A 12,679-nucleotide genomic window follows, 5' to 3' on the forward strand; every position below is an offset into this window, starting at 1 on the left:
CAGTTAATCAAAGTGACAGGATCCCAGGAGACTGGCCCATAGTGTACTGAATGGAGGCCCTTGGAAGTCTTGAAGAGCATGCAAAACATACAAGGGGTATGAAATGTCCCACCACAAATAAAGCTCTAAACTTGAACTTCCAGAGAAGTCACATGGCCTTGACTTGTCATGCAGTCGCAAATAAAAAAACCCATCATAATTCTGGAATGTATTAGCAGGAGTGTTGTAAGTAAAACACAAGTAATTCTTCTCCTCTACTCCGTGCTGATAAGGCCTCAGTTGGAGTATTGTGTCCAGTTCTGGGTACCACATTTCAGGAGAGATGTGGAGAAAATCCAAAGGAGAGTAACAAAAATGATTAAAGGTCTAGAAAACATGACCTATGAGGGAAGAGTGAAAAAATTGGATTTGTTTACTCTAGAAAAGAGAAGTCTTATGGGGAACATAATAGTTTTCAAGTACATAAAACACTGTTACAAGGAGAAGAAAGAAAAATTGTTCTGATTAACCTCGGAGGATAGGACAAGAAGCAATGGGCTTAAATTGTAGCCGGGGAGGTTTAGGTTAGAAAGTTTTTCCTAATGTCCAACTGTCAGGGTGGTTAAGCACTGGAATAAATTCCCTAGGTAGGTTATGGAATCTCTGTCATTGGAGGTTTAAAAGACCAGGTTAGACAAACACTTGTCAGGGATGGTCTAGATAAAAGACAGTAAGCTTTTCTGTAACTGATGTTCTTCAAGATGTGTTGCTCATGTCCATTCCGTATTAGGTGTGTGCGCTCGCCACATGCACCAGTGCTGGACGTTTTTTCCCTTAGCAGTATCCGTAGGGGACCGGCTCTGGCGTCCTCTGGATTGACACCCACATGACGTGGTATAAGGGGTGCCAATGGCACCCCCCCCTCAGTTCCTTCTTGCTGGAAACTCCAACAGTAGGGAAGGAGGGTGGGTTGTGGAATGGACATGAGCAAGACATCTCGAAGAATGCCAGTTACAGACAAGGTAAAAGACGGTTACTCGCCTGTAGTAACTGTTGTTCTTCGAGATGTGTTGCTCCTATCCATTCCAGTTAGGTGTGCGCGCCGCACGTGCACGGCATCTCGGAACTTTTTTACCCTAGCAACTCCGGCGGGCCGGCTGGGCGCCCCCTGGAGTGGCGCCGCTATGGCGCTGAATATATACCCCAGCCGGCCCGTCCGCTCCTCAGTTCCTTCTTGCCGGCTACTCCGACAGTGGGGAAGGAGGGCGGGTCTGGAATGGATAGGAGCAACACATCTCGAAGAACAACAGTTACTACAGGTGAGTAACCGTCTTTTCTTCTTCGAGTGATTGCTCCTATCCATTCCAGTTAGGTGATTCCCAAGCCTTACCTAGGCGGTGGGGTCGGAGTGAGATGTGGCGGAGTGTAATACCGCGGAGCCGAAGGCTGCGTCGTCTCGAGACTGTTGCACCAACGCGTAGTGGGAGGCGAAGGTGTGGACCGAAGACCAGGTGGCCGCTCGGCAGATGTCCTGGATCGGAACATGGGCCAGGAAGGCAGCCGACGAGGCGTGCGCCCTCGTCGAGTGGGCGGTGAGTCGGCACGGGGGGACGCGAGCAAGCTCGTAGCAGGTCCGAATGCATGCTGTAACCCATGAGGAAATCCGCTGGGAGGATATCGGCTCGCCTTTCATGCGGTCAGCCACCGCTACGAACAGCTGGGGCGAACGCCGGAAGGGCTTAGTCCGCTCGATGTAGAAAGTGAGCGCCCTGCGGACGTCGAGGGTATGCAGCTGCTGCTCCCGAGGCGAGGCGTGCGGCTTCGGGAAGAACACCGGGAGGAAGATCTCCTGGTTGAGATGGAACGCTGACACTACCTTCGGGAGGAAGGCCGGATGAGGGCAAAGCTGCACCTTGTCCCCATGGAAGACGGTGTATGGCGGGCTAACCGTCAGGGCGCGGAGCTCAGAAACTCGTCTTGCTGATGTAATGGCGACAAGGAAGGCCGTCTTCCAGGAGAGGTAGAGCAAGGAGCACGTGGCCAAGGGCTCGAAGGGGGGACCCATCAGCTTGGCCAGCACAAGGTTCAAATCCCAGGTCGGGGTAGGACGCCGCACCGGCGGGTACAAGCGGTCCAGGCCTTTGAGAAAGCGGGAAACCATCTGGTTCGAGAAGATGGACCGACCTTCTACGGATGGACGAAAAGCGGACACTGCCGCCAGGTGAACTCTCAAGGAGAAGACCGCAAGACCTTGCTCCTTAAGGTACCAGAGGTAGTCCAGGATGGTAGGGACCGGGACTACAAACGGATTGAGACCTCGTTGATCACACCAGAGTGCGAATCTCTTCCATTTCGCTAGGTAAGTGGAGCGAGTGGAAGGCTTCCGGCTCTCAAGTAGGACCTGCTGGACTGCTGCAGAACAGCCCCTCTCCGCGTGGGTCAACCACTCAGGTACCAAGCTGTGAGATGGAGGGACTGCAGGTTCGGATGGCGGAGTCTGCCGAAGTCCTGAGTGATGAGGTCCGGCCACAACGGAAGGGGGATGGGTTCCCGAACGGAGAGCTCGAGCAGCAGGGTGAACCAGTGCTGCCTCGGCCAGGCCGGCGCTACGAGTATGACGGTGGCCCTGTCCCTCCGAAGCTTCAGGAGCACTCGGTGCACGAGCGGGAACGGAGGGAAGGCGTAGAGGAGGCGATCCGTCCAGGGGTAAAGGAAGGCGTCCGACAGGGAGCCTGGCGAGCGACCCTGGTATGAGCAAAACAGGTGGCACTTCCTGTTCTCCCTGGAGGCGAATAGGTCTACTTGGGGAAATCCCCACCTCCGGAAGATTGTGTGGACGACATCTGGACGGAGGGACCACTCGTGGGAGAGGAACGACCTGCTGAGATGGTCGGCCAGCGTGTTCTGCACTCCCGGAAGAAAGGACGCTTCCAGGTGACTGGAGTGGGTCACGCAGAAGTCCCACAGGAGCATCGCCTCCTTGCAGAGGAGGGAGGATCGGGCTCCGCCCTGTTTGTTCACGTAGAACATTGCTGTTGTATTGTCCGTGAACACTGTTACACAGCGGCCTTGCAGGCGAGCGCAGAAGGTGCGACAGGCCAGACGGATCGCTCGCAGCTCGCGGACATTGATGTGCAGGGCGAGCTCCTGCGGCGACCACAGACCTTGGGTGTGAAGATCGCCCAGGTGAGCTCCCCAACCGAGCGCTGAGGCATCCGTAGTCAGAGTAGCGGATGGGCGAGGAGGGTGGAACGGGACTCCCGCACACACGACCTCCGGGTCGAGCCACCAGCGGTGGGACTCGAGGGTCGTCCTGGTGACCGTGACCACCATGTCGATGGGGTCTCGATGAGGCCGGTACACCGACGCGAGCCAAGACTGGAACGGGCGGAGGTGGAGCCGCGCGTACGCTGTGACATATGTGCACGAAGCCATGTGGCCCAGGAGGCGGAGGCAGGAGCGCACCGTCGTGGTTGGGAAGGTGACGAGGTCCCGGATGATGGAGACCATCGTCTGGTGTCGAGCGCGAGGGAGACAGGCCCTGGCCACCGTGGAGTCGAGGACTGCTCCGATGAACTCCACTCGCTGTGCCGGGATCAATGTGGACTTCTCGGCGTTGATGAGAAGACCGAGTCGCTGAAAGAGAGCCAGGATTTCTGCCATCTGGTCCGTTACGAGTTGTCGGGACTGACCTCGAAACAGCCAGTCGTCGAGATACGGGTAGACGTGTATCTGACGACGTCGGAGGGCTGCGGCCACTACCGCCATACATTTGGTAAATACCCTCGGGGCGGTGGAGAGTCCGAACAGCAACACCGCGAACTGGTAGTGGGTGTTGTTCACCACAAACCGGAGGTAACGACGATGGGGAGGATAGATTGCGACATGGAAGTAGGCGTCCTTCATGTCGAGGGCGGCAAACCAATCTCCCGGATCCAGAGAGGGAATGATGGTCCCCAAGGTGACCATGCGAAACTTGGGCTTGAGCAGGTACTTGTTCAGCTCGCGAAGGTCCAGGATAGGACGTAGCCCCCCTTTCGCTTTGGGGATGAGAAAATAACAGGAATAGAATCCCCTGCCCCGCCTGTCTTGAGGCACTGCTTCTATGGCACCCATGCTCAACAGAGTGTGAACCTCTTGTAAGAGAGCTTGCTCGTGAGAGGGGTCCCTGAAGAGGGACAGGGAGGGTGAGTGGGAAGGTGGGGGCGAAACAAATTGCAGGCGGTATCCCGACTGGACCGTTTGAAGCACCCAGTTGTCTGATGTTACTTGGGACCACGCCGAAAAGAAATGGGAAAGGCGGTTGTAAAATAACGGGGAAGGATCCGGTAGGGAGAGTGATGGGCCGTCCTCGAGCGTCCCATCAAAAGGCCTGCTTGGCCCCGAGGGGCCTTGGACGAGGCCTGGCCCTGGTTACGGCGGTTGCCTGAAGGACGACGGCGATTTTGGGCCGGTCGCCGGCTATTGTATGGCCGATATCGGGACTGATAGATGGGTCGGGAGGGTTGCTGACGGAAGGACCTGCGCTGCGTCGCCGGTGTGTGCATGCCGAGAGTACGTATCGCAATACGGCCGTCCTTCAAAGTTTGGATTCGAGAATCCGTCTTTTCGGAGAAAAGACCCTTTGTGTCAAAGGGTAGGTCTTGTAGCGTGTATTGGACCTCCGGCGGCAGGGTGGAAGACTGCAGCCAAGCGATGCGCCGCATCGTCACGCCGGAGGCCAAGGTCCTAGCACCTGAGTCCGCAGCGTCGAGGGCGGCCGTGATGGAGGATCTAGACGACCTCCTTCCCTCCTCCAACATCGCCGCGAACTCCTGTCGGGAGGCTGTTGGCAGGAGCTCCGTAAATTTCGCCAGGGACGTCATGATATCGAAGACGTACCTGGCGAGGAGGACCATCTGATTGGCTATCCGCATTTGCAGACCGCCAGCGGAATAGACCTTACGGCCTAGCAGGTCCATACGCCGCGCGTCCTTAGATTTGGGCGCAGGGGCAGGCTGGCCGTGCCTCTCCCTATCATTGACCGATTGGACGACCAAGGAGTCCGGGGTCGGGTGCGTGTACAGGTATTCATAGCCCGTGGGAGGGACAGAGTATTTGCGTTCAACCCCACGGGCTGTAGGAGGTACGGACGCAGGCGTCTGCCAGAGAGTGGTGGCATTCTTTTGCACTGTCCGCACGAAAGGCAGTGCAACTCGCACTGGCACCTCTGCCCCAACTATATTTGTGATGGGGTCCTCGTCCTCCTGTACCTCCGCTATCGGCAGAGCCATAGCCGTCGCCACGTGGCGAAGGAGGTCTTGGTGTGCCTTTAAGTCTATGGGCGGAGGCTCCTTCGTCGACGCGCCGGCCACCGCTTCATCAGGCGAGGACGAGGAGGACAAGCCCTGAATGACCGGCTCCGAAGAGGGATCCGCCGCGTGCTCGGCGGGGGGGTCGGGCTGCGCGTGCCCCTGGGGTTCAGGTGGTATAGCATCCGCAGCAGGCGGCGAAGGGGGCCGGTCGGCTGATTGTCACCTCTGGAACCCTGCGCTCGGACGCGAGGGGTCTTGGGGGAAAGGGCACCCCCTGCGCCTCATACTGGGCCCATGGAACCCAGAAGCCCCACGGCTGTGCCCCTTGAGGATGGCCCTGCGGGGTGGGTGGCAGGAGTCCGTAGCCCTCCGTCCCAGAAGCGACCGACGCGGGACGGGATGGCCATGGAGGTGCCGAGGCGCTGACGGAATGCGCTGCGGAGTGAGGTAGTCCGTCTCCGGATGGCAGCGAAGAGCGATGCTGGTCCGCTCGGTACCGGGACGGCAACCGGGAGTGACATCCGTCACGGTGCCGGGAGCTCGACCGGTGCCGGGAGCTCGACCGGGATTGAGACCTCCGGTGCCGGGAGCGCCCGCGCGAGTCGCAGTGCCGGGAACGGTGCCGGGACGGCGACCTCTGGCGGTGCCGACGCGATGGTGACCTGGACCTCGTGCGGCGCCGGGAGTACGACCGGTACCGCGATGGCGAGCGGTACCGGGACTGCGACCGACGTTTCGACGGCGATCGGTACCGCGATGGCGAGCGGTGCCGAGATCGCGAACGATGGGACGGAGACCTGCCGTAGGACCGGGAACGAGACCGGGACCGGGTTTGTCGTCCATGTCGCCTGTCCAGAGACGGTGGCCGGGTCATTCTGGCCGGCTTTCCCGCCGACACGACAGCCCGCACCGGCGGTGCCGGGGGCTCGGTGCCTCTATGAGCCGAATCAGCTCACGCGCCTCAGAGAATGTCTCCGGCGTCGAAGGCAGCCGGGGCTCAACCACGGACGGTACCGGGGAGCGTGGCGGCGCTGGACTCGACGGGCCTTGCGGCGCCGGAGTCAAAGGTCCGGTGCACGGCTTGTGCACGGTCACCGCGGGGGCCGCAAGTGGCGCAACCGCTTTCGCCGAGTCCTCAGTGCGAGCCTGCGCCAGTGCCTTCGCCAGCCTATGTTTTTGCGAAGGCGAAAGCGAGCAGTGCCGAGACTTCGTAGCCGCTTTCTGAGGCTTCGGTGCCGCGGAGCCGGAGCGGCTCGGTGCTGCCGGTGCGCTCTGTACCGAGGAAGCTCGCGGTGCCGGCGTGGACGGTGCCGGTGGCTGGAGCGACGCTTCCATCAAGAGCTGCTTCAAGCGGATATCCCGCTCTTTTCGAGCCCGCGGTTTAAATGTAGAACAGAGCGAACACTTATCTGTTCTATGCCCTTCGCCCAGGCAACGGAGGCAGGCGTCGTGCGGGTCTCTGACGGGCATAGGCCTCTGGCACTCAGCGCAGGGCTTAAAGCCCGGTGCTTTGGGCATGAGCCCGCGCCGGGTGAGGCAAAAGGGGAAAACCCCCCCTTTTACCTTATCTATTAACACTAACTATCTAACTAACTAACTGTAAAACTAATCACTAAACTAACTATATACAAACAACAAGCGAGAGCTAGGGTCGTGGAGGACAAAGAGCACTCCACAGTTCCAACTGGCCGTCACGGGCGGTAAGAAGGAACTGAGGAGCGGACGGGCCGGCTGGGGTATATATTCAGCGCCATAGCGGCGCCACTCCAGGGGGCGCCCAGCCGGCCCGCCGGAGTTGCTAGGGTAAAAAAGTTCCGAGATGCCGTGCACGCACGGCGCGCACACCTAACTGGAATGGATAGGAGCAATCACTCGAAGAAGAACTGTCTGTTCTTCTTCGAGTGCTTGCTCATGCCCATTATGAAGAGGGACGGGGAGAGGGGGCTAGAAGTAAACTGTAGGGCATACCCCTCCACCACAGCATTGAGGGCCCATTAGTCTGAAGTTATAGCCATCCATGTGGGGAGGAAAAAAGAAAGGCGGTTGGAGAACAGCGGGACAGACGGATCTGGGTAAAGTCTGGATGCTCGCTTGCCCCCGTTTATTGTGGTTCAAGCCCAACCAGGCAGAAGGAGGAGGTTGGTGGCTCGGATGTGCTTGTAGCGCCTACTCTTCTTATCGTGGGGGGGGGCTCCTGGTGGGGTTGACTCCCTTGGCCCTGAGATTGCTGCGGTTTGAACCACTTATGAGCTGGACCTGGAACATACAGCCCCAGAGTTTTCAGGGTAGTGCAGGAGTCCTTAAGGCCATGCAGTTTACTGTCCGTCTGCTCTGCAAACAGGGTCTGGCCGTCGAAGGGGAGGTCCTGCATCAATTGCTGAGCCTCCACTGACAGACCCGAGAGGAGCAGCCAGGACACCCTTTGCATGGAGATGGCCGAGGCCAATGTCAGGCATACCATGGACTTATATAGAGGCATTATGATATTTTCTGTCTTCTTATCTATCCCTTTCCTAATGGTTCCTAACATTTGGTTAGCTTTTTTGACTGGTGCTGCACATTGAGTCGATGTTTTCAGAGAACTATCCAGAATTAATCCAAGATCTCTGAGTGGCAACAGCTAATTTAAACTTTGTATTTATCAACACTGAATTTCATCTTCCATTTTCTTGCCCAGTCACAATCAATTTGTATACGATTAATGTGAATCTTTATTATGGTGTTTTTTAAAAGTTTCCATGCAGCTTATGGATATTTCACTTTGGGGACTGTACCATTTATTTTCTGTTTAACTAGCTTCCTCATTTTTGTGTAATTCCCCTTTCTGAAATTAAATGCTACTGTGCTGGGCTTCTTTGGTGTTTTATGGCCCACAGGGATGTTAAATTTAATTACATTATGGTCACTATTACCAAGTAGTTCATCTATAGTCACCTCTTGGACCAGATCCTGTACTCCACTTACGACTAAATCAAGAATTACCTCTCCCTTTGTGGATTCCAGGACTAGTTGCTCCAAGAAGCAGTCATTTAAGGTATCAAGAAACTATCTCTGCATCCCATCCAGTCAATATGGGGATAGTGAAATCCCCCATTATTACTGAGTGTTTTATAGCCTTTCTAATCTCCCTGAGTATTTCACAGTCATCCTCACTATCCTGGTCAGGTGGTCGGTAGTATGTCCCTAGTGCTATAATCTTATTATTCAAGCATGGAATTTCTATCCAGAGAGATTCTATTGTACTGTTTGGTTCATTTAAGATGTTTACTATATTTGATTCTCTGCTTTCTTTCACATATATAGTTTCTACTCCTCCACCAGCATGACCTATTCTGTTATTCCTATATATATTCTACCCTGGTATTACCATATCCTATTGATTATCATTCCACCAAGTTTCTGTGATGCCTATTCTATCAATATCCTCATTTAATACAAGGCACTCAAATTCATCAATCTTAGTATATAGACTTCTAGCATTTGGATACAAGCACTTATAAAATTTGTCACTTTTTCAGCTGTCTGCCATTATGTGATGTAAATGAATGGGACTCTTTCACTTGACTGTTTCTCCCCTACGGAATGTCTCTGTCTGAATCATGTGCTCCTTCACAACTGTTGGCTCTCCTGCAGCCCTAAGTTTAAAAACTTCTTTATAAACTTTTAAATTTACATGCCAGCAATCTGCTCATATTTTGGTTTAGGAAGAGCCCATCCTTCCTATATAGCACAGGTCTCAAAGTCCCAGGCCGCAGGCCATCTGCAGCCTGAGAACCTGCCTACTGTGGCCCACAGAAACTTTTTAAAAAGTTCTTTCATCTGGCCGTCAGGGCTGCCAGCCAAAGGAGGGGTAGGGAGGGGACCGAAGAGAAGAGATTCACATGCCCCTCCCCCCAACGTTGCTCCATCCTGCTGCTCCTGGGACCCTTCCAGGTGTTGCACTCGGTAACATGTCATTCACCTCGGGCAGCTTGGCTCCCTGCAAGCGGTTCTCTATCCTTGCTGTTGCTGGCGGAGCCACGGAGGAGAGACCCATGCAGCCATGCTGTTGGCGCCACCTCCCGCAGCTCCCATTGGCTGGGGGAGAGGGACTGAGATACCATCACTAGTTGCCGGGCAGAGTCACACATGGAGGCAGACTCATTAGTTGCCAGGCAGAGTTAGCTGGGGCAGCATGAGGCCAAGGGAGTGAGGGAAAAGGGTGGGAAATGGGCTGGGAGGTGGCGTGAACACCATCTTCAGTGACATTATTGGCCCACTTTGAGGATTTGAGGACTCGCCCTAAGGTAAATTGAGTTTGAGACCCCTGCTGTATAGGCTCCTCCTTTTCCAAAAGGTTGCCCAGTGCCTAATAAATCTAAACCCCTGCTCCCTACACCATTACCTCATCCATGCATTTAGACCCTGCAAGTTCTGCCCATCTAACCGGCCCTGTGTGTAGAACTGGAAGCAGTTCAGAGAATGCTATCATAGAAATCCTGGATTTCAATCTCTTACCTAGCAGCCTAAATTTGGCCTCCAGGACCTCTCTCCTACTTTCCCTGTCATTGGTACCTATGTGTACTACAACCACTGGTTCCTCCCCAGCACTATACATAAGCCTGTCTAGACGTCTCGAGACATCTGCAACCTTTGCCCCAGAGGCAATTCACCATGCAGTTCTTTCGGTCATCACAAACCCTGTTATTTATATTTCTAATGATTGAATCCCCCATTACTATTACAATGGGATGGAGGCTTCAGTGACAACAAAAAGGACTCAGGGGTTATTGCTGACTACCAACTGAATGTGAGCTTCTCAATGCTATGGGCAAAAGGGCTGATGTGATTCTTGTATGTACAAATAGGGGAGAATATTGAATACGTAGAGGGAGGTGATATTACCTTGAGTATACAGTACTGGTGAGACCACCACTGGAATACTTTGTCCAGTTCTAGTGTGAACACTTCAAAAAGGATGTTGAAAAATTTTCAAGGGCTCAGAATAAAACTAAAGAATGATTCATGGTCTGGAAAGCCTGCCTTACAATAAAAAACGAAAGTAGCTCAACTATTTAGCTTATTGAAGATTATGAATCTATGACTATGGTCCATAATTGCCTACACAGGAAGAAGATACTTGATAGAGGTCTCTGATTGCTAAAAGTAAAGGTATAAAAAGATCCAGTGGCTGGAAATTGAAGTCATCATAGTTCAGACTGGAAAAAAGAAGCTAATTTTTAAACACTCAGGTAACTAATCATTGGAACAGATTACCAAGAGATGTGGCAAATTCTACATTACTAGGAATCTTTAAATCAAGACTGGATCTCTCTCTAAAAAGCTAGATCAGCCACAAATTATTGTGATAGATGCAGGAAGTCACTGGGTGAAACTGTATGGCCCATTATACAGAAGATGAAACTGGATGATTATAAAGATCTTTGCTGGCCTTTATATCTATGGATCTGTGAACAGAAAGATAGAGTCCCACCCCAAAAGATTAAAAAATATCTAAGGCTATATTGTTATGTAGTAACTGAAAAAAATCAGTGAAGCAACTATTTACTTTCAAAGATTTCATTCTGAAAGTTTATATAGGGTGACATTGTTCCAACTTAATTATTTGTGTAAGATGCTCCTTCTCTAAAAACCTTTCATATTTGCTTAGCCTCCGCAAGGTCACAGCACTGACTTTAATCCACAGTCATGTTTTCCACAAGCATATACCAACAGACATAGTTTAAACTATGTATTTACTTATGTGTTAGCTCCGAGGGACCAAATTCTCAAAGTCTCACACAGAACATGTATGCATCTGTGTGTGCACTCAGACATGCAGTTTTGAGTAAAACTGTGGAATTTTGCTCAGCCTCTTTCCTTAAATCAGGCTTTGAAAATTTAGTTTCAGATTGCCAGCAAATAGCTATTAGAGGTAGGAATTCTACCACTGCCACCAAATCCAAATTCACACAGTGTGATGTTATCCCAGAAATACCACTTCATGACAACACTGTGAAATCAAGTCAGCATTCTTCTTTGGTACTTGACCCATCCAGGATGGATTTCAGAAACAAAAGCAATATGGTAGATCCCAGACTCCAAAGGATTCAGTGGAATAAAAACCACTCACAGGCTCTTTCAACTACATAATCAAGTTTTCAAAACATACCTGACTTATTTCTATCCAGGTCAGCTCATCTATGCTCCCCTTTTCACCAGCTTTCTTTTACGAAGTCTTCATTTGCTCATTTTCTTTTGTTTGGCTGAACGGCTGCTTGCCTCTAAGTCAAGTTCTATTTCAATGACTGGTATTTTAACTTTATAGTGCACCCAGATATGTTGTGGCAGGTTTCTGTATATCTCTATATACCACACAAACACAACGATGATGGGCACCCAAGAAATGTGCATTACATACTTTTATGTGTGTGTACGTATATGTGCATACATATAATTTCTATAATTACATTAATACAGATTGCTTTTATAACTGATGTGAAATCAAAATCTCAAGCAGTTTTAATGCCTTACTTTGTAGGACGTGGAACTTAATAGGTGAGCAATATTCTGAACTGCTCCATGGTTAAACAAGATTGTCTGATGATCTGGACCCTATAAAGGAAAAAAAGGGGGGGGAGTATTTATTCTTTTAAAAAACAAACGTGGAAGAGGCTTCCTGTTAAGTGTAACTTCAGTAAGTACTAAAATGCAGGTTTTCCTGCCATTCTTTGCTTTGTACATTGGAAATGTGCTAGTTTCTTTACCATCTGAAGCTACCATTCTGTTACATCTATTGAGCTTGACCTACTTATTGATAGTCATTTTCATTCTCATTCTTGGAAGGAAATACCAAAACTAGAGAGATTAGGAGTAAAGTGAGTGAAGATATTTCAATTTAATAGATGAAAGATGAGTTCTACAATAATTGACAATGGGGATTTTATTTTTCATAGCTGATGTAGGGCTATTGGCAAAATATTGTTTCAATCTTTGCAATATTGTATAAGATTCTCAATCATCTGCAACACCTCTTCCATTGCTAATCCCATGCATTTTCAGCAATAACAACCCCAGAAAAGATAGCAAGTAATCAATTCTAAAGCTGTTCCCATATATCAGAATGTGCATCAACTGACAGTGTGGAGAGAGTACTGTCTCACTCCTACACTAGTAACTCCTACACATGAAATCTAGATTTAAAAACTTTTTATAATACTATTTCAAATATATCAACTGTAAAGAGAGCTCACCAACCTTAAGTACTTAAAGAGCTAGTAAAAATAAGTGTCTGAGGTGTTAAACATTTTTCAGTTTTCAAAAGTTCAGTTTGAAATAAACTCAAGTCCAAATACTGACCCCATGTCTCCTCTACAGTACAAAAGCCTCAATATCTCTGTGGTCTGGCCAGGCTCTACGGAAGCAGA

The 12,679-nt window shown here is 51.2% G+C and overlaps 1 protein-coding gene across 6 annotated transcripts in view; it reads right to left on the reverse strand.

Moving 5' to 3' along the window:
* ARMC8 (armadillo repeat containing 8) overlaps positions 1 to 12,679 on the reverse strand; it is a 227,790-nt gene that overhangs the window by 107,870 nt on the left and 107,241 nt on the right. For 5 of the 6 annotated variants that reach the window (XM_045029371.1, XM_045029367.1, XM_045029372.1 and 2 more), the window contains one exon: positions 11,787 to 11,867. The exons of the other annotated variant lie outside the window; for it this stretch is intronic. In XM_045029371.1, coding sequence (XP_044885306.1) covers positions 11,787 to 11,867 — 81 coding nt within the window. The remainder of the gene's footprint in view (positions 1 to 11,786; positions 11,868 to 12,679) is intronic. 6 annotated transcript variants of the gene reach the window in all.

The sequence above is a fragment of the Mauremys mutica genome, chromosome 9, assembly GCF_020497125.1.
Source record: "Mauremys mutica isolate MM-2020 ecotype Southern chromosome 9, ASM2049712v1, whole genome shotgun sequence".
Lineage (NCBI taxonomy): Eukaryota > Metazoa > Chordata > Testudines > Geoemydidae > Mauremys > Mauremys mutica.